Below are 21,857 nucleotides of genomic sequence, written 5' to 3' on the forward strand. Positions count from 1 at the left end.
TTTCTTTACTGATTATATAATAAAATGGGCTGTGTCAAAGCAATATGGGGTGTGATGCTGCTTACAAATAATTACCTTTCACCTGTCCTGTTATTTCATGTCCGAGCAGAGAGAAGAAAGAACAAGGGCCACTTTAGACTCTGAATGCACTGCTACCATACAACGAACATGCCATACATATCAGAAAATAAAAGTCCAGCTTGAAAGTGAAAGTTTATTTTGTAATGATGTTACTGCAATGGACACATTGATTATTTGAGAAATGTGTGTGTGTGTGTGTGTACAGTGGGAAAACAGACAGAGCGCTGAGATAATCATGACAAAAGAAATACCCACAAAGCCACAGATTGTGTACGTTACACCAACTGTTTTATTCCATGTTGAGCAGCTGCTCAGTTCAGCTCGACCACTCTGACATCCCCTGACTGGGGAGCAACTATCTGACAAGCCACAGAGGATGAATGACAGGGAGAAGATGGTGGAGACACACAAGGGGGGGGGGGGCACAGTGACACAGGGGCCAACACTTGTGTTGTTGAAGCAGACAAATATAAAAGTCTAGAGTTACAACACAACACGTTTTGCACTATTAGGTAATATTGTATGTAACACTCCAGGGCTGGCTATACAATAGTGACGCACGTACACACATGGAAGTGCTCGAACACCAGTGACACACATGCCAACTTCCCTCGTCGTGGCGAACGGCAGTAGCTGCAGGTGACGGATCCCCCCCGTCTCGTTGATAAACACAGCAGTAACATAAGTGCGTGATATAGAGGTACAGTTACGAATGCCCCCTCCCCCCTTCAACGATGTGGGTCTGAGACAGGTGCAGGAGGGAGACTAGGAGAGGGAGAGAGGGAGATCACTGCAGACTACCAGCCGTGTGTACAGTAGTAAAGAGCAGGCAATTTGACATGTGAGTCACTGGAGGATAGTGATGGTGGTGCTAGTGCAGGGTGAGGAGAGGCGTGAGGGGCTGTCTCTGGGGTTGCACGTCCAAACTCTGGCGGGTCGAGTTTGTCCTTCGCTCCCCCCTGTCCCTCTATCCCGGGTGAGGGGCTTAGGCGCTGCTCAAGGCATCCACACCAGGCAACACTTTACCTGTGGGGAGGGAGAGAGCGAGCGAGAGAGAGGGAGAAAGACAGAGAGAGAGAGAGGGAGATATAGAGGAGGGGCATCGTGTAAGAGGAAACATCTACTCCATCAGTCATTTATTTATCCTTTATTTATACAGGCAGATCTTACTGAGACCTGAGTCTCTTTTATAGAAGAGCCCCGTCAGAACAAGGTACATGGCAACAGGGAATAAGATAAAATAAACATCCAGACAGACAAAATAAAAAATAAAAAAAATCACACAATATCTCAACAAAATAAAAGCCGAGGGGAAGAAATTTAAATCGACATTATACCCACTTATACTGTAAATACTAGTAGAGCAGAGGAAGAGAGGACAGAGCCGAGTAGATCAGAGATGAAGTCGAGGTGAGATAGCAAGCTCTGTCTATAAACAGCCCCGAGCCCCGAGCCCTTCACATGGAGATCTGATAGGATCAGACAGGTATAAGGAATATGGTAATAGCACCACCTTGCCCTCTGATAGGCTCTGTGGAATGTTCACCATCATTCTTATACCCATCCCCATCCCTCCAGATCTTCATAAATTAATAGGGTGTGGGGACAGAGCGATAGATATAAATACAGCAGGAGAGGCGAAGTAGAAATCGGAGGACAGGCTCATTGTAATGCATGGAATGGAAAAACTTGATAACATTCCTCATTCCATTTCATGCATTAAAACGGGCCCGTCCTCCGATTTCTACCTCGACTGAAATACAGTATGGGGCTTTACTAAATACATTTGGAGTGAGGGGTGAAGCCTGCCTCTAGACTGAGTAAGTTAATTTAATCTTGTTTAAAATCAGTGTGTTGTTGGTAGTATTTGTTGTGGCTATCTTGCCTGAAGCCCTGGGACCTAGTTTCTGTTGAAAGCAATCTGTTTCAAGCCCATTGCTGTCAATCTCCAGTGGGAGGGGTTGAAAGTATTCCGCAAAGGATTTAAGTGTCACTCACCTTGGACTACAACTAAATACATTTGGAGTGAGTAGTGAAACCTGTCTGTTCGTTAACTGATCGTTAGGTGGGAGGGGCTGCAACCCTGCTAAGTCATCAGCAATTACAGAATCTGCATTTCTTTCCTGACGGTCAAAGAGCGACAGCCTCAGTGACAGCCTCCTGACACGAAGACGAAGGACTCAATCTGTGGAGTCCATCGAGGAAGGCCAAACTACTAAGTATTTTCATTCTATTTGATTCTTTTTTCACTACTCTGAGTGTATTGAGTGCTACCTACATCTTGTATTGCCCACAAACCCTCTCTCTCTCTCTATACCTGCAAATATCACAATGTGCTTTCTTCCCATTCCTGTTATTTGATCCCTCAGGAGGTCACATAGATGCTACACCCCCCCCTCCCAACCCTTCTAATCTAATCTACCCGCCATGCTCAACTGACAACCTTACTGTCGCGGGAGGACTTTGGAACTGCCAGTCAGCGATCCGGAAAGCAGAGGCCACCTCATCTTACGCCTGCTTCATGTCCCTCCACTTCCTTGCTCTCACAGAGACATGGATTACACCGGAAAACACAGCTACTCCGGCAGCCATCTCTGATGCCTACTCCTTTTCTCATTCCCCTAGACTCTCTGGTCGAGGGGGAGGCACAGGTCTCCTCATCTCACCTAAGTGGTCACATAATGTCCTTCCCCTGTCGCACCTGCCCATATCCACCTTCGAATTCCATGCTGTTTCTGTCACCTCCCCAGTAAAACTTCACATTGTTGTTATCTATCGTCCCCCAGGTCAGCTTGGCGACTTCTTAGAAGAGATGGATGTCCTTCTCAGCTTCTTCCCTGAGGACGCCACACCGCTCTCACTACTGGGTGACTTCAACATCCAGTCGGAGAAGCTTCACTCGTCTGGAGTACTTGACCTTCTCTCCTCCTTCGACCTCACCCTGTCCCACTCTCCTCCGACTCATAAGACAGCAATCAGCTTGACCTTGTCTTCACCAGATACACCCATTCCTCCAACCTTACTGTTACCCCTCTTCCAGTTTCTGGTCATCATTTTGTATCCTTCTCCCTTCCCCTCAAATCCACCCCCTCTCAGTCGGTCTCTACCCACACTGTATCCTCTCGTCGCAACCTGCGTACCCTCTCCCTCACCGCTCTCTCTTCCTCTGTCTGCCTACCTACCCTCTGTTGAATCCTTCTCCCTTCTATCCACTGATGCAGCCTCCACCCACCTGTCCACTCTTTCCTCATCCTTCGACTCTCTCTGTCCGCTGACCTCAAGGCCAGCACGATCCTCTCCACGCGCTCCTTGGCTGTCTAAAACCCTGCAAGCTTGTAGAATAGGGCTCCGGACAGCTGAGAGGAAATGGAGAAAAACCGGCCTCCCTAAAATCTTCTCTCTCTCTCCTCCCCAACCACTCCTCCTCTGCATCAGCTGCTAAAGCTTCTTACTACCATCCCAAAATTCAATCCTCTGCCTCTGACTCCACATTTTCCTCACACGCTCCTGTAGATTCATCCTCTACAACATCACATGGATACGTCCATTCCTCACGAGAGAAGCAGCACAACTCTTGGTTCAGACACTTGTGATCTCCCGCCTTGACTATTGCAACACACTCTTGGCCGGGCTCCCCGCCTCCGCCATCAGACCTCTGCAGCTCATCCAGAATGCTGCCACCCGTCTGGTGTTCAATCTCCCCTCAGGACTGCAGAGTCACTACCTATCTTCCGCTGTAGATTGAAGACCCATCTCTTCAGGCTACATCTTAACTGTCCCTCCTAAAGACCTCTTCACCCCCACTACAAGTTTCTCTACTGTAAATAAAATAAATAAAGTAATTCTGACTTCTTCTAGCATTGTGACTGCCAATGGCCCCTTGTCCAAGCATAGATTTCTTTTTCTTATGATGACGAATGGATAAATGATTCACTTACTTACAACAAACACATTTGTCTAAGTCGCTTTGGATAAAGGCGTCTGCTAAATGTCTAAAATGTAAATGTCATGCTTTACACACTCTAGGGCCAACCCAAACTATACTGTGCTGGCTTGGCTATTTTTGTTTCACACCGTCCTTTCAAACACTGTCAGCAGCGTGGTGGATACGTAACCAGTACAGCTCAGCTTGGCTCAGCTCAGTTTGGCTCTGTAGTGTGAATTCGGGTTTGAATGTGTGAATATCTATGACTCTGGGGGTTGACATGGAATCCAGCAGTACTAGTGAGCTGCCACTCACCCTCCAGAAGCTCCAGACTGGCCCCGCCCCCTGTGCTGACGTGGCTGACCTTGTCCTCTGTGTCCCACTTGGCACAGCAGGTGGCTGTGTCGCCTCCACCTGGGTGGGCAACACAGAGACAGAGGGGGGGGCATTAGTACCACAGAGACAGAGGGGGGGCATTAGTACCACAGAGACAGAGGGGGGGGCATTAGTACCACAGAGACAGACACTCTTTATGATCAACATCATCACAACATAACACAAACTGATCTCGGTTGACTACACTGCATTTTCTCTCCTTGATCATTTCAAACTCAGCATGTTATTATGTTGATTGCAAACACAGATGCATTTGTAAATTATACTACAGCAGCAGTGCGTAAGTTAAATCATTTTGAACATGACTGGAGTGCTGGCTGGAGTGAGGAGCAGTGGTGCCTGGCGCCATCTACTGGTGAATGTGATTAGGACACTGAGTGGAGGATGAATCTCAAAATCTCCCCTCAAAATGGCAGTGCAAAGATATGACTGTAAAGTTTAACACTGAATGAATGAAGTAAATTAACATTTGGCGTGGACTTAGACAGCAGGGCGTTTAGTTACAAGCAATATAGTATTGTTTAAACATGATCTTGAACAATCATACAAGCGTTTATTTACAAACAGTGGTTGAAAATGTTGAGGTGACTGTCACAAGATGTCTTGTTGTCTCAGAAGAAGCACAAAGGGGTGGAGACTAGGAGGAGGCAGGTCTTACCGATGATTGTGATGCAGCCGGTCTTGGTCACCTCCACCACCTTGTCCATCAGGTTCTTGGTTCCGTGGGCGAAGTTTTCCCACTCAAATACACCGACGGGTCCGTTCCACACGATCTGCTTGGCTCTGCCGACAGCTTCACCAAACGCCTTGGAGCTCTCTGGGCCACAGTCCAGACCCTAGGTGGGTGGAGGGAGGGAGGGAAGAAGAGAAGGAGGGAGTGCGGTTGAGAGGAGGGAGTAGAGAGAGAGTTAGCTCTGTTACACAGATTAGTGATACTGATATACCACATATTGTTTTGTTTTACATTTAAACTAAAAAAGCGAATTGAGACAAATCCCCTGAATAAGCCAAAACGGTAACAAACAGCTATTCATCAACCCCCCCCCCCCCCAGCCGGGTCTGTTTTCCCGTCCTCACCATCCAGCCCTCAGGGATGCCAGCAGCCACCGTGGCGGTGCCTGTGGTGGCTTTCTCGTCAAACTTCTCGGCGGTGACGAAGTCGACGGGCAGGTTGATCTTGACGCCGTTCTTCTCGGCCTTGGCCATCAGCTCCTTGACGATCTTGGCGCCCTCCTCATCGTACAGGGAGGTGCCAATCTGACAGAAGGAGGGAGAGGGAAGAAGAACGGTGTGTTCAGTTGAGGTGAAACATTCATCACAATTTTACAGATAGAAATAAATGGTCATACACAGAGCGGTCATGACTCCCTTTGTCTATATAATCGTCTATAAACAGTCACACGTCTCAGCCTTTTCTCAATTGTTAGGAACACGACTCCCTGTGTTCATTCCCCATTCCATGCATTACAATGAGCCAGTCTTACGATTTCTGCCTCCACCAGCAACAACCTGATGGGGATGAATAAATATAAATATCCACCGTCATTACATGTGAAAGGGAGGGTCATGTCTCCCCGGCCCTGTTTCAAATATGTTTCCTTCCTTTAAGTGGTCGCAGATCTTATATGATTGGATCAGCCAGAGCAAGTTTTCCACTGCATTGCCTTCACCAATCAAGTCATGTCGCCCTCAAGGAAAGCAGTACTCAAACCCTGTCTCGTGTCTCCTCTCTCCTCTCCCCTCCCTCCCTCCATCCATCCATCCATAGTTTGCCCTCCCCTCCCCGCCTCCCGCCCTCCGTCCTCACCGGCATGTTGTTGAGGACCTTGAGGAAAGTGAAGGCCATGCCGCCTCCGATGATCATCTCGTTGACCTGGTCCAACATGTTGTTGATCAGCTGGATCTTGTCTTTGACCTTAGCTCTGCACAACAACACACAGGAACAAACTGCATGAGGACACGGGAACATCTTTATGGAAAGCTCTTTAAACTGAAGAAAGGGGCATAAATATTTTTATTTTATTATTAATTATTAACAAATTATCTTTTGTTTGTTTTGTTGCCGTCTCATGAGTTCAGCGGTTAGCCTGCAGACTTTTTTTTTCTTTTACGAGCCCAGCCTCCATCCCACCCTCACTGGAGGACTTGGCTTATTGTATTTGTTTTTACAGCTTTTACACGTACATTTTATTACACAATGTTACATTTTAGCACATAATAATAATAATAATGCATTTATTTTGTATAGCGCTTTTCTCAGTACTTAAAGACACTACATTCCATGGAGAGAACAAGAATAGATAGATACATAACATTTACATTTATGGCATTTAGCAGACGCCGTTATCCAAAGTGACTTACAACAAGTACATTTGTCTAAGTAAGTGAATCAAACCAATGCACAGTCAGTAACAACAGCAATAAAAAACAGTTAAAGATTAAAAGCAAGTTGAAGAAGATGGGTTTTGAAGGATCGTTTGAAGGAGGAGAGCGTGCTGGGTTCTTTGATGTGGTTTGGGAGAGTGTTCCAAAGAGTGGGGGCTGCAGCGGAGAAAGCCCACATGGTAATTTCACATCTATCTGGTATATTTGGCATTATTTCTTGTGTACATGCGATGATGTTTTACATTTTTACTGATGCAAAATATATCACAGCATGTTTTTACGTTATAGTTCTTGAGATTATATTTAATTCCACCCCTCAGATGCTCATTTTTTCCCACCTCTCTTGATTTCATTGTGCCATATAATATAATTAAAATGTGTACATTTTCTTCTATTGTTTCTCTGAATATTTATGTACAGCACTTTGAGCTGCTGTCTCTGTACAAAAATGTGCTCTATAAATACATGTATTATTATTATTATTATTATATTATTATTATTATTATATAGCTGTATATAATTTCCTGCTGCCTTTCATCTGTTGTTGAAAGGCTTATCATCATAAGCAAACTCTGGTCCATGTACTTTGTCTCTAGCAGTTCAGGGTCCAAGAGCTGCAGTGGGCAGAAGCCTGGGGGTCATCTTTGAAAATACACAACTGGCAATGAGAGAAGCTGATTGGCTGAGCTCAGAGACACTGAGTGGGTGTGACAGCTACACAATACCCGGTTGAAATGGACTCTGACTCAGGGCCAATTTTAGACATGGAGGCCAACGGCAGCTCTTTGTATGATCCTAAAACAGCCAGAGACTGTGTTTGTGTGTTAGATGACAGAACGATTCAAACTGTTCTAGCAGAGTCGACCAGGTGAGGATACAGGTTGGCTGAGGCTGGTGGAGGTAGAAACTGGAGGACCGGCTCATTGCAATGCATGGAACGGAATGAGGAATAGTATCAAACGCCGTTCCCCATTCTGTTCCACACAATGAGCCCGTCCTCCAATTTCTACCTCTACCAGCCTCCCCATGGGTAGTTACCAGAAAAGCTACCGGAGAGGGAGCACTTTATACCCACTGTCAACTGATCACAGATCAGCGATACCAGCCTCATTCACAGCCACAGGCATGTTGATCACCATCAAACTGTCCCTGGAACAGGTCTTACCCTCCGAGGATGGCCAGGAAGGGCCTCTGTGGTTTCTCCAGAGCCATGGCAAAGTAGTCCAGCTCCTTCTTCATCAGGAAGCCAGCGGCCTTCTGGGGCAGGTTCACTCCTACCATGGAGCTGGGAGAGGAGGAGAGGAAGAGAGGAGGGGAGGAAGAGACAGGAAGAGGGAGAGGGGGAGATGAGAGAAAGAAGAGGGAGAGGAGGAGGAGAGTCCGGTAGATGAGATGAGAGAAAGAGATACATGGAGAGGAAGAGGAGAGGAGGAGAGACAGGTCAATATGCTACATAATCATGCAATAGTGATAGAGGCAACACAACCCTACCACACTAGAGCGTCATATATCTGGGTTGAGTCATAGTAGAGCGTCATATATCTGGGTTGAGTCACACTAGAGCGTCATATATCTGGGTTGAGTCATACTAGAGCGTCATATATCTGGGTTGAGTCATACTAGAGCGTCATATATCTGGGTTGAGTCACACTAGAGCGTCATATATCTGGGTTGAGTCATACTAGAGCGTCATATATCTGGGTTGAGTCATAGTAGAGCGTCATATCTGGGTTGAGTCATAGTAGAGCGTCATATATCTGGGTTGAGTCATAGTAGAGAGGGGAACTATGTTGTGCTTCCCCCAGAGCAGCAGCCGGTGAGATGACTGGTGCTCCATACCTGTGGGCTGTGTGTATGAGGTGGTCCATACCTGTGGGCTCTGTGGGCTGTGTGTGTATGAGGTGGTCCATACCTGTGTGTTGTGTGTATGAGGTGGTCCATACCTGTGGGCTCTGTGGGCTGTGTGTGTATGAGGTGGTCCATACCTGTGTGTTGTGTGTATGAGGTGGTCCATACCTGTGTGTTGTGTGTATGAGGTGGTCCATACCTGTGGGCTCTGTGGGCTGTGTGTGTATGAGGTGGTCCATACCTGTGTGTTGTGTGTATGAGGTGGTCCATACCTGTGGGCTCTGTGGGCTGTGTGTGTATGAGGTGGTCCATACCTGTGTGTTGTGTGTATGAGGTGGTCCATACCTGTGGGCTCTGTGTGCTGTGCCGAAGGCATCGTTGACGTACACATCTCCCAGTTTGGACAGAGACGCCCTGAAGGAATCAATCTGTTCCTGGGTGGCTTTGGTCTGTCAGAGGAGAGGAGAGGAGAGGAGAGGAGAGGAGAGGGTAGAAGGAGAGGAGAGGAAAACAGGAGAGAAACTGTTAAGAGGCTGCAGAGGGCTCAGGTTACCAGGTTATCAGCAGGCTATGTTACACCTCACACTCACACACACACACACACACACACACACACACACACACACACACACACACACACACACACACACACACACACACACACACACACACACACACGCTGCCTTCTGTACAGCAAATGGAAGACGACAATTTATTCATTCAACCAGTATTGAGGCATTACAGCCTAGACATACTTAAAGGGGAGGTTAGGAATGGGAGGACAGAATGTAGGTGGCTAGCCTTCGCTACCATTGGACGTACTGTACCAGAGATCTACAGTATAATGAAACACAGTTCCTCAGTCACTATCTGAGAGTTTCTGGTGAATATTACAGTAGTGATACAGGGGGTGATAGGGGTACATGTGCGTATGCCTTGGATCAAGTTCCTGCTGCACTTTAGCAGACAAAGGTCATGACCCCCTCACAGGGGGGCAGAGAAAGGTCAAGGCTGATCTGAGGTGTCCCGTACAAATGCCAGACAGCAGTGGCACTAGAGCAATTCAGCTGGGGTCGTCCATGCTAGAGGTACAAGTTAACCTCTTAACTCATAGATCCAGGGTCAGATTACCCTACCCCTGTCCTAACCTGTACTACTAGGGTGGACGGGCACCCATCTGACCCAGACCCAGTAACGCTGACCTTCCTGAGAATAGAAGCCAGGGGAGGCTGGTGAAGGTTACCTTTCCTCATTCCATGCATTACAATGAGCCTGTCCTCTGACTTCTACCTCCATCAGCCTCCACTGGCTTCTACCGACTATCGAGGGATTCTCTGAAAGGTCAGCATACTGTACTGTACATTATTCGGCAGCTGTCCCCTCCCTCCTTGCTCCGCTGCCCCCCCACCCTCTCCTCCTCCCCTCCTCCCCCCACCTCTCGGAGAGCTGCATACCAGCCAGGGCTCCCAGGACAAGAAAAGCAACACCCCGGCCCACTGGCCTTCACTCAAATGTCACCAGGTCAGGACTGCAGCTCCGCTCTGCTGCCTGGGAGAAGGAGACCCCTGACCTTTCACCTTTCATACACAGTAGACCTGGCTGCAGAGATAGGACGACGACAACAACATCACACTCAAGTGATTCTCAACTAATCCAAACTGACTCCTGCCTGGCCCTCGCCTCTCAGGAGGGCCTCCTTCCCGCCCTAGGGCTGTGGATAACAGGGGGGCAGTCATGTGGATCTTCTCCTCTGACATATTCAGATGTGAGATGACATTTCAGCCTCTCGAGTCTTGCCCTGACCTCGTGTCTGACCGGTAGCTCGGACCTCTGTGGCTTGGCTTTCAAAACTAGACAATGACTAAGACAATGAAGCTCAATTCCGTCCGGCTGGTGCCAGGTAGTGACTGTGGCTGTGGCTCTTCTGTCTGAGCTGCCCTTAGCTGTTGTGTTGATGCTAGCAATATGGGACAGTGACGCAGCTGCAGCTACTCCTCCTCCTCCTCCTCCTCCTCCTCCTCCCCCTCTCTGCAGGGGCCGCTGCAGCCGCAGCCGTTGCCATGGCACCCACCTTGTTCCCAGATGAGTCCTTGCCCTTTCCTTCCTCGGCCACGTGGAACCGCAGGTTCTCCAGCAGGATCACGGAACCGGCGGCGGGGTTGGCGCAGGCCTTCTCTACGTCGGGACCGACGCAGTCCTTCAGGAAGGTCACCTCCCTGAGAGCGAACACACACACACGATTAGTTTATGATATTCCTTGTAGCATGGTAATAGTCGTCAGGCCCAGAAGGCCATGGTGGGAGGGGAGGGGAGGGGAGGGGAGGAGAGGGGAGGAGAGGGGAGGGGAGGGGAGGGGAGGGGAGGGGAGGGGGGTCTGTCTGTCACTCACTTGCCCAGCAGGGTCTTCAGCTCCACGGCCACGGGTGCCAGGGAGTATTTCTCGGGCATGGGGTTCCCATCAGGACGACCCAGGTGGCTCATCAGCACCACAGCCTTGGCCCCGTGGTCCAGACAGTGCTTGATGGTGGGGACGGCGGCCTTGATCCTGAAACACAAAAGGGGATGTATGTATGCATGTACATACACACATACACATATATATACACATATACACATACACACACACCAGTGGAGGTTAGTGGAAGCAAAAATCAGAGGATGGGGAAGAAAAATCAGAGGATGGGCTGATTGTAATGCATGGAACGGAATGAGGAATGGTACCACATTGCATTACAATGAGCCCTCCTTCGATTTCTGCCTCCGCCAGCCTCTCCTGCTGTGTGTCTGTCTCTGTGGTATGCACTGATGGCGACACTACTGTACTGAAGATGTATGGTGTTCCTACCAGCATCATTACACACTTTGTTCAGTGTTGGAAGCTATTAATTTAAACTCACAGGTAGAGCTGAATGAACAGAGTTTCAACAGTTTGGGTACTAAAGGTTAAAGGTTTGTTAAGGGATTTGAGATAGTATGAACGCGACTATAGCTGGGACTCGGGAGAGGCTGGTGGAGGTAGAAGTTGGAGGACGGGCTCATTGTAATGCATGGAACGGAATGAGGAATGGTATCAAACACACGTTTTATACCATTCCTTCATTTCACTGCACGCATTACAATGAGCCTGTCCTCCGATTCCTGCCTCCACCAGCCTCCCCTCATGGGACTCTTATGAATTGGGATTATGAATTGTGAATTCTCTCGTTGTGAAGGAGAGAGAGAACCAAGAGGATCTGATCATTTTACCTCTGGTTGTTGGTGATGGTCTGATCCTTCATGGGCACATTGAAGTCAACCCTGCGAAACACAAACACAACAGAAAAACATTACAGCTCCATTGTTTTCTGCCTCTCAGCTCAAACACATAGGCCTAATCGTACACTCTGGCATTTAGAAACCACAGCATCTCAAACAGAGGGGGGCACCGCAATCAATTCAAAGAAGGGTTTGGGTTGATTACGGTTAATCTGGACAGAACAGGGAATGGCTCACCACACCACAATGACATTGAGAAATCACTGATAAAGGCTATCATGGCTGTTCTGTCTCTCCCCCCAGCACAGACCAATGATACTCTGTCTGGCAGCACTGCCCACCCCCTCCCTGGACCAGAGAGGTGTTATTGATTGACAGGGTGTGTGAGTGTGAGTGTGGGTGGGGGGTTAGTGACACATAACTTATTATTATTGTTTGTAACACATAACTGCCCCTCTTGTGAGGACTAGTGACAAATTCTTCTCAACGTACAGGGAGAGCCCCCCCCCCCCCACACACACACACACACACACACCTCGTTCTCCTGATGATTATATAACTCCCCTCCCCCTCCTCTCCCTCCTCGGGGCCACTTGATGCTCTGACAGGGCATGCGAGCCACAACAGAGTGCAGGATTAGACAGCGAACAGCACGGGAGCCACAACTGCACCAGCTGCAGCTCACAGAGTCACCGCCCCACTGGCCCATTGTCGTTACATTGTACTACCAAAGCCCTACTCAGCATTGTCAGCGGCTGGGACATGGGGAAATGCTAGTGGTGGGCAGTGGAGGTTACATAACTGGGCAAGGGACAGAACCAGCATGAATGCCCTCACAAGACAGAGAATGCCCTTTAAAACAACGCATTCCACCACAGGGGGGACACTCTGCAACACAGCCAACACTAGTTAGAGACGACAACCACTGCTAGGTATGATTTTTATGAAGCTCGGCTAAGGCTACTGTACAGGCAGGCGTTTCATAGAGAGGGATGAATGATTGGAGGTGGAGAAAGGAGACACACTTCCTGGAAATAAAGCCAACTCATTGGCTGCTTGACAGATTTCAGCACAGGCCAGCCTATCCTATTCTCTCTCTCCCCCGCAGCTAGGTCACCATAGCAACCCCTGACAGCCAGTTCCAATGTGTCCAGGTTCTAAGAGTCTGTTCCGAATGTCATCATTCCTCCAGTACGACATGCTCCACGAGTTGGAGCTCTAGAACACACCACAGAGAAAGAACTCCAGAGCTTTATTTACAGGAAATGTGTCTCCTTGCTCCACCTCCAATCATCCATCCGTCTTATGAAATACCTTCCTGTGTTGCCTCAGCCTAGCCCCATAGAAATGATGCCTAGTAGTGGCTGTCATCTCTCACTAGTTAGGCTGTGATGCAGACTGTTCCTCCTGTGGTTGAATTCACTGTTTTAAAGGGCAGCTTAATTCTGCACACTATGCCCTTTCATCACAGGAACAAGATGGGCATACAGACACAAGTCTTCACGTTATGGCAAGCCCTGGACGGAATGTCATGGCATATTTCCATTGTTACATCACATGGCTGATGCCAGAATCAATATACATACTGTATTATTGCTCTGGTTTCTTGCATGAACGCTTTGGGGCGAATGTGCCATTTATGAGAATGTGAATTTCACATCTTCTTTAGCCTTAAAATGGCCAAGTGCATGTGGGTGCTGCTGAACCCCCTGTACTGTCTCTAGAGTACATTTAGGGGACTACAGAGTGGCCCTCTGACATTTTGTAAAAAAAAAAAAAAAAAAAAACGGTATCAGTTTTCAGAGTAAGCTACTGCACCAGGCCTACTGCTAGTGGAAACCACCACTGGCCTATATGACTCGCAGTGGCTGGGATGAAGTTCAATTCTAAAGTTGAAGATTGCCTAATTGATATCTCTCTTCATAAGATCATGTTTGACATAATAACAATACAGGCTGATTATATAATGAGCCATTTCATTGAATTGCATTCAAGTTGTCGTTTTTTAGGATGTTTGCATCCATTCTGCATCCTTCCTCCGGCACGTAACTGAATGGGGAAAACGTGAGACTTCAAGTCTACTTCCTGTGTTCTGTTACGAGCGGTGGCGTCAGAGCATCAACTGAAATACTAACTAACCTACCAGACACATTGCAACCAAAATTCTCATTCATACATACATACATGCATATATATATATATATATAGGGCAAGACGGTGACAATATGACAAACACAACCCACGCAACAAACTATTAAACATATCAGTTGCAATCACGGTATCAAGTGCAATGCAGCGCAATAATCCTCTGTCCATTGGCAACGTCCGCGGAGTGATATGCAAAGCTCACCTCATAATGACACGCTTCCCTTTCACGTCCACCTTGTCCAGGGTGAGTTTATTAGACAGCGACATCTTTAGATATTATATCTGCACCTGCGTTGCTGTGTTTCTGTCTTCACCTCACTCTTCTGATGGGTAGTTCCCGAATGGTAATGACCTTAGCGCAGCGAGGATGCACGTCGAGTGGGCGGGACGCTGCGCTCTCATCCATAGTTTATTGGTCATGAGCTCGTGTGGAGGCGGATTCATTAGGACTGCCATTGGGCTGCGTCCGTGTCTGTCACGCCTAACGCAACCGGGGAAAGTGACGCATGTAAACGTGTGTACACAAGTCACGATTTGCTCAAAGACAAGAAATTCATCACTGTGAAAACTATATCATTTGTGTATTATATGAGATATATCAAGAGGACACACTTTGATATTCAAGTTTATTTGATTTTCTGACAGATCTTGTACATGCATGGTTCCGAAGTAGTGTCATGGATCTACCAGTAGGGGTCACTCATGTCTCAAGTACACTCCCTATCAATGCAATGGTACACTCATCTTCTCACTACACTCACACTATGCATACCAGGCGCAGATACAGGGTCGGCAATTTGTAATTAGTAAATTATTAAGCATCACATGTGCAAGTTGTCTTGTGAAAATTGCAACGTGCGGATATGTGCACTGAACACGACCTGAGAAGCACGTACTTCATGGTGGCCAGAACACATAAGCAACAAAAAGCAGGGCAACAGCTCCCTCCTGTGGTTGAAAACAAGTTGAAGTCAGTCTAACAGCTCATTCTATTTCTATGGTCAGTCCGTTCTCTAATAAGGATATTCTAAGGAACTACTTTCAGATGCGGCATAACGTGTTTCCAAAACCTTCAGAATAATCAGTATAGATGATCATACACAATATGAACTAAAACATACTTGATATAGCATGTAACTGAAAACTGTCTGTTTTCCCTGATTCCTGCATGACCCAGAACATGGTACATCTACTGCACTACAACCCGTCAAAACAGTTCCCAATCCATCTGATTTCTTCCTGATTGCAGAATTACACTTTCTCAAAGGAGGTAACATCAATAGTGAGAGGAGTAGCAAGCAAACAAACATCAAAAGCATAGCAAATTAAAAGGAAATCAGTCAGTTTTGAGTTTTAACTTATTTATTGTTCACAGAGGTTACGCCTAACGGCAACAGTGAAAATGTGTGCATCCATCTGTACAATCAGAATGTTTATAGGGATATCTATGTTGAGGGCGTCATGGTCCGGTGTCAGTTTCTCCACAGGGAAAAGAAGCAGTCTCAGTCCTTTACTCTTCTTCTTCAGGCTGCCTCCATTCTTTGGGCATGACCTTGCCGACAGGTGACAGATTCCATGTGATACCAGTTTGTGTTATTACCTGAAAAATGTGGGAACAATTATGAGCATTCCAAACCACTGTAACAGTTGATATTTGAAGAAATGGTTGCTAGTGTATTTGTCTTTGTGTATGATGCTAAATAAATCAAGGATTTAATGTATGACAGTCTACATTTACATGTTATGCATAGCTTATTGAGGGGGAAAGTAACATGCATTAGACCTATAAAAGGCAAGTTGCTCTAATACAACACTATCAGGTGTTATGCTACAGATGTATATGAAGGAAAAACCTGCACTCAAATATCCTTCAATTATTTATTGCATTTGCAGCAGAGGTCAAGAGCGGATGCCTTCTTCAGTGTTGAAGAAAGCGAACGCTGAAAAACAAGTCTGTTCTTGACCAATGCTGCACAGAGTATTTCGGGTAAGTGCTGTTTATTTCCTTCATGACTTCTTTTAACCCCTTCCCCCTAGGAATTTGGTAAGATCGAGTTGAGTACAGCATTCCCAAGCTAGACCACAGATCTGCACACTTACGTAGGACCAGACTCCAACAAAGAAGGTAATACCGCCTATCATCAGCCCTGTGCCATACTTTCGATGGAACTCCTGCTCAGCAGTGTGCGACCCATGCCTCACTTGGCGGACACCTTGACCTGCATTGAACAGGAAACAAAACAAAAATGCAGGTTAACGTCCAGGGAGGGAGAACATTCACAGTATGGGTGACAGCAGCACATCAGAGCATGGTTATCGCTTCAGAACACGTATATTGGCGAACAGTTATCAGACGAACAGGGCTTTATGGATACCAGTTTATTGTGGTTTATTCTGCATTTGGCAACACATCACTTTACTCTTGCTACTGTTGTCCAGTGTGGTGAGGTCGGTGGAACTATCCTAAATAATTGAGAGCCCCACTGAACATGTAGCCCCACTCATGTAGTAGCATATCAAAATACATGCGCCTGTCTATGACTTTATGTTAACCTGGTGGTGTTGACCTAGGATGCGGTGAAGTGAGGACAGCTAAGCAAGTTGACATTGTCAGTGGCTCTACCTGACTTGATAAGTGCCTTTAACATTAGGATTTAACTACTCTAACAAGAACCATAGAAACAGAATTCCATGAACACACTGGCAAGATGCCTGAGACACCATAACACAGGGCTGAGTTTCCACCGTGTAGTAGTAGCAAGTCTAGGGGCTATTGCTATGCGACAAACACTGTAAGCCCGAGTGTGGTGGCCTCACTTTATCAATAGAAAAGCAACGTCAACGTTGGCTAGAACGAAATTACCAAACGGCCAGAATGGGGAAAAAACGATATATTCTTTATAACAAAGTTATCTCTTACCGGTGACGTTCAGAGCTGCTTTAGCAAAGCGGAACATGTTGGCCTGACTTGAGGATACCCTTGAAGAATAGCGAACAAAATGGCCGCACGTTGACAGACAGCCACCGGAAAGTATTAATGGGCATGCGCAGACCTCGTCTGACTCCTATAAAAATAAAGTGTCCCTGCTCTAAATTGGATTTAAATGTGGTTAAACAAACCAAAATAACAACGACATTTCCAATTTGCTTGATATAAAATACTACTATGTGTTGATATAAATGTAACACAGTACTTATAACTGTTATAAATATACCAGCTTCCCTCTACTTAGCATCAATGTCAGGATGGCCGAGTGGTCTAAGGCGCCAGACTCAAGGTTCCACTCCTTCCGTGTGAGCGGGTATTCTGGTCTCCGAATGGAGGCGTGGGTTCAAATCCCACTTCTGACATGTCTTTTGTAAAAGTTAATGTATTTAAACCGTGCATTTTTCGGGATCGAAATTTCAGTGCCTGAAAAAAAGTTATAAAATGCGTGAAGTTAAAACACACAACAAAGTTACGTTCTTTCATATGATATCTCTAACACACACCCAAGTAATATGCTCAGCTCTCCATGTGATTCTCTCTCTCTCTCTCTCTCTCTCTCTCTCTCACACACACACACACACAGAAAGAAAAATACACTGACAAATAGCAAACACATGTTGATTATCCATTTGGGTAGATTTATTCATCATAACAAAATATTGGTCTCATGATCACACACGCACATACACACAAACAATACAATTACATTCCTAGTAAATGTAATGCACTGTATCTTGTAGTGTTCTCCTCCTGTGTAGGATGGTTCTGGCCCATATTGGTGAATATTGGTGGTTCTGGCCCATATTGGTGAATATTGGTGATTCTGGACAAATTGGTGAATATTGGTGGTTCTGGCCCATATTGGTGGATTTGCCATCCAATGCATGACGTCTTCATGTAAAACCCTGACTTCATAGACAGGATTTTAAACTGCATCAGTTCCATAGACAAGACTTTAAACATTTGTGCTACAGTATGAACATGAAAAAGACGTCGTCACCCGCTGAAATGCATACGCTGACACAGCTGTTGTGAATGAAAAGATCAAAACCTGTTGTTTAATAATAAACGTGTTTTGCTCATTGTGAATACCGGAGCGAGTATGTCAAGCGAGACTCTCTAAGCATATATAAACACTGACTGCACTGCAGCACGATGAACATCAGCCGTGTTTAGCCTAGCCATGGATAGGCCTGAACAGCTAAATTAGACATTTCAATGGATACTCTCACCTGAGCAAAAACAACAACGCGTGGTGGAATGTTAGCACAGTGTATTTGAATCCTGTTGTGATCTCAAGTTTGTGATTATATATATATATATTTTTTTTAAAAGCTGCAATGACACATCAACCAACCTCAACGGCATTACAAATGAAGCTAAACTGCATAACTTTACAAAGACACTACAGTATATTCAATGGTTATTGCAATGGTAACCTAAAATCAGCAGGATTTTGGTTAGGTATGGTGTATGGTCTGTGGCATATGAAATTAGCATAGGAGAGGTAAAGGATGGTCCATTAATAGGATACAGTAATACAAAACCATACAGGAGAAAGCGTTTTCGCTCAATGGCTGCAACAGAAGGCAATGAGCATCACATTATCCAATAAGAATTAAGGCCTCTGGATTTCCCTTGTGCACTTGCGTTCTAGTCCTTCTTCTTGTCCTTAACCTCCTCGTCATCTGTATATTCCATGGGTTCCTCTCCAGGCTTCAGAAGTTTGCCGATATAGTCATACTTTTCTGAGGAAAAACAAAACAAAACAAAACAGAATCGTGACATTGACTCCCCCCGAGACCTTGGCCCAGACACAACATCAGAGACAAACTCAAGGACACAGCTGAAGGCCTTGGTGTCATGTCTCACCCAAGGCGAGGGGCTTTGATTAACAGCATTACTTGTGTGTGTAATACTGTGTCCCACTTCTGTACCCTTTTCTTAAAGTATATCATCAAATCCAAAACGTATTTGTACAGTATAGCACTTTTTAAAAGACAATTGTCTCAAAGTGCTTTACAACAAGAACAATACTAAACAATGAATACAATACAAACAATATGAACAAACACCAAAACCATAGACCCCCAAAAGAACTAAAAAACTTCCCAGAGAAAAACATAGTGTACATAGGCACAGTGGCAAGGAAAAACTCCATAGTATACACTTGTGCACTCTCTCACATGGATGTCAATGGTAATGGACTGGTGTAAGGGCCCGTGCTTCGACCAATCCTATGCTTTTAAATCCATGTGGGTGAAGTACACAAGTGTATACTCCTAGGAAGTTTTTTTTTGCCATACAAAAAAAAGGTGGAGAAATGGGATGCAGCATGTGTTATGAACAACCAGCTATATGAAAATCACAAGTGTAAGCAAACAGGCGAATTTGATGCAAATCATGACACCATGCATTTGGGCGTAGGGAGGGATGCATTTGAAACACCAACAGCTCTGAGAGAGTCGTCATAGTTGATATGAGCATGAACTGTTTGCACCAAAGTGGCATACTTTGCTTAACTATGAAGCATAAGGGGAAGTCAATGTGTGTGTATATGATATCACTATTACATTTACATTTATGGCATTTAGCAGACGCCTTTATCCAAAGTGACTTAAAACAAATACATTTGTCTAAGTGAATCATCTATCCATCAGTCATCTATGCTAGGATCAGGCAGTGACCATTGGCAGTCACAATACTAGAAGAAGGAATAATAATAATATATATATTTTTTTAATTCTTATTAATTTATTTACAGTAGAGAAACTGTACAGGGGGGTAGTGGAGATGAAGAGGTCTTTAGGAGGGACAGTTAAGGTGTAGATTTATGGTAGTAGACATGACAAAGGTAATTGTGGATCACATCATTGTCCATTACTTAACTATATAATATAAGCTTATGTCTAGGCACCATACCTCATAGATTCTTCCACGAGAAAATAAATGTTCACAGCTTTGTCAACAACACTTATCACTCTGTTGAGTCTGCACAGTAGTAGTCCTGGGTCATACACATCTGTCAAATGCTTGAGAGTAAGGTGTGTTTGATTTAGCCTTGGTTTTTCTTTCATTGTTGTACCAGACACACTAAATCAAGTGCAGCTCAAGTATTTGACAAGTGTTGCACCCAGGTCTGCCGAGCAGTACAAGATGTGTGTCAACTCACGGGTGAACTGGGTCTCCCACTCGGTGAGGCTTTCCTGCTGCATGGAGTTGAGGTCAGACAGGTCGTCGTGGATGTCTTTGAGGGCCTCCTTCTCCAGACAAAATGTGGCCAGTCCCCTGGAAGCATCTTTGCCCGCAAACACGCCATAAGGCCCCTCTGAAAAACACCAGACAGACAGACAGACAGTGTTGGGAGTTTTCATTTCAAATACAAGTGATGTTCTAAAGGGAATTTAACTTTGAAATGTAAATGTTAAGAGTATATTGTTTCTGTGGCATAAAGTTGCCTATATGATGGTGTTGGCTTGGCAACTCTTTCTTAGTTTCGCCTCCAAATGTCTCTTGGGTTGAGTGCTCATAGTCTTAACCTTATCATAATGGGGTGTTCTCTGCCAAACACACGTAAAATAATGTCAGATGTATACAGCCTCAAAGGTACCTTTGGAATCATTGGAACGAGATCTAGAATCAACATCAACAAGCCTGCATTTGTGCAACCATCCTGTTTGGCTCAGTTGACCTTTACACCTCTGTGTAATAGGGCATTTACTTGTGTCAACAATTTAGATGGAATTGGCATTACTCTCCATACTGTGTATAAACTAGGAATATCAAGGACATCGCATCCTATCCAAAGTAAATATGTCATGTGAAAATACATGACAATATCTCCATATTGTTGTTGAACGGGAGGGTGCGTGACAGAGCAGTCCTACTTGGTGAGAGGTGACCCGCCAGCCAGGCTCACCCCACTGCAGTTGCAACGCAAGGCTCGCGTGTTGTGAAATTCAATCGCGGTCGGCTGATTCGTTAGGAATAGGAAGGGGGTGTGGCGAGTCACTTGTAGTTACAATACCAACTTATTAAATAGATGTAGAATATACACAAATTAGCACTGACATAATCATTCAAATTCAGATAAACAACTTGGCAAGCTTCAGCGCGGCAGGCTGACATAAATTAATCAGTTTGTCAGCAGGTACATGAATAATAACATCAAACCACTTGTTTAGTTACCTGGACCGTAGAATTTCTTTCCTCTGGTTACATCGAACACTTTCCCATTGACAGACATGAGAATTCTTGGATTTTGCAGCCCATCATATTGCTGTAGGTCCGCCAACGTGAAATCTCTTTTCTTGAGTTTAGGGAGAGGTTCCTCAACTTCGCCAAAATCTGCGGGCTTGTCTCCGCGGAAGATTTTGTACAAGAGGAATATGCAAAGGCCAAGTAGACTCAAATTCAACGGGGACGTGAATATTTCTTGCAAAATTCCTGGAGAAGTTTGCTCCGCTCCCTCTGTATCAGCCATGTTTGTTTCTGTGCGCTTGCTTGGGTGGGTCTCTGGGACGGAGGCTTATCGAGGTTGGCATCAGCTCACCAATCACGAAGGCGAACTGCGCAATGTTTTGCTGTTTTGGCCAATGGACTTCCTGTTGGGTGGGACATAATATTGGCCAAACAATGTCAAACGTTTGTTAAAATCTGCAATATTATAGAATCAATACTGAGGAGATGCACAATTTCACACAGAATTGTTAAATACGTTCATGTTTAGCTGTCCACCATCTCTGATGACATATCACATATCCCTCTCTGATCATATCCTGTAGCATGTGTCGCATCTTAGTACTTCCTCTTGGAAACTCCTTTGTAACA

General features: G+C 45.6%; 3 protein-coding genes across 3 annotated transcripts; all 3 read right to left on the reverse strand.

The window, feature by feature from the left end:
* Positions 1-233: 233 nt before the first annotated feature.
* Positions 234-14,389, reverse strand: pgk1 (phosphoglycerate kinase 1). Its single transcript, XM_083689776.1, has 11 exons — positions 14,241-14,389; positions 11,882-11,932; positions 11,025-11,180; positions 10,707-10,851; positions 8,981-9,084; positions 7,953-8,072; positions 6,210-6,324; positions 5,480-5,659; positions 5,061-5,238; positions 4,322-4,420; positions 234-1,107 (listed from the first exon to the last, which is right to left on the reverse strand). Exons 1-11 carry the CDS (start codon positions 14,303-14,305, stop codon positions 1,067-1,069), a joined length of 1,254 nt encoding a protein of 417 aa, XP_083545902.1. The 5' UTR covers positions 14,306-14,389; the 3' UTR covers positions 234-1,066.
* A 993-nt stretch (positions 14,390-15,382) lies between these two features.
* cox7b (cytochrome c oxidase subunit 7B) lies at positions 15,383-17,053 on the reverse strand. Its single transcript, XM_083689849.1, has 3 exons — positions 16,959-17,053; positions 16,139-16,257; positions 15,383-15,638 (listed from the first exon to the last, which is right to left on the reverse strand). Exons 1-3 carry the CDS (start codon positions 16,993-16,995, stop codon positions 15,549-15,551), a joined length of 246 nt encoding a protein of 81 aa, XP_083545975.1. The 5' UTR covers positions 16,996-17,053; the 3' UTR covers positions 15,383-15,548.
* A 591-nt stretch (positions 17,054-17,644) lies between these two features.
* Positions 17,645-21,775, reverse strand: pgrmc1 (progesterone receptor membrane component 1). The gene is made up of 3 exons (XM_083689837.1): positions 21,216-21,775; positions 20,200-20,355; positions 17,645-18,775 (listed from the first exon to the last, which is right to left on the reverse strand). The coding sequence occupies exons 1-3, from the start codon at positions 21,508-21,510 to the stop codon at positions 18,681-18,683; spliced, it is 546 nt and encodes a 181-aa protein (XP_083545963.1). The 5' UTR covers positions 21,511-21,775; the 3' UTR covers positions 17,645-18,680.
* Between the last annotated feature and the right edge of the window lie 82 nt (positions 21,776-21,857).

This window comes from Argentina silus, assembly GCF_951799395.1.
Source record: "Argentina silus genome assembly, chromosome: 2".
Lineage (NCBI taxonomy): Eukaryota > Metazoa > Chordata > Actinopteri > Argentiniformes > Argentinidae > Argentina > Argentina silus.

Excerpts from the sequence above, each read along its gene's own strand:
- pgk1 (XM_083689776.1), bottom strand. The coding sequence starts at position 14,305 with ATGTCGCTGTCTAATAAACTCACCCTGGACAAGGTGGACGTGAAAGGG. Across the intron at positions 9,085-10,706 it reads AGGACTCATCTGGGAACAAG|ACCAAAGCCACCCAGGAACA; the intron begins GTGGGTGCCATG and ends CTCCTCTGACAG. Across the intron at positions 6,325-7,952 it reads TTCCTGGCCATCCTCGGAGG|AGCTAAGGTCAAAGACAAGA; the intron begins GTAAGACCTGTT and ends GTTGTTGTGCAG.
- cox7b (XM_083689849.1), bottom strand. The coding sequence starts at position 16,995 with ATGTTCCGCTTTGCTAAAGCAGCTCTGAACGTCACCG. Across the intron at positions 16,258-16,958 it reads AGCAGCTCTGAACGTCACCG|GTCAAGGTGTCCGCCAAGTG; the intron begins GTAAGAGATAAC and ends TGTTCAATGCAG. Across the intron at positions 15,639-16,138 it reads TTGTTGGAGTCTGGTCCTAC|GTAATAACACAAACTGGTAT; the intron begins GTAAGTGTGCAG and ends CACATTTTTCAG.
- pgrmc1 (XM_083689837.1), bottom strand. The coding sequence starts at position 21,510 with ATGGCTGATACAGAGGGAGCGGAGCAAACTTCTCCAGGAATTTTGCAA. Across the intron at positions 20,356-21,215 it reads AAAGAAATTCTACGGTCCAG|AGGGGCCTTATGGCGTGTTT; the intron begins GTAACTAAACAA and ends GGTGTTTTTCAG. Across the intron at positions 18,776-20,199 it reads GTGGGAGACCCAGTTCACCC|AAAAGTATGACTATATCGGC; the intron begins GTGAGTTGACAC and ends GTTTTTCCTCAG.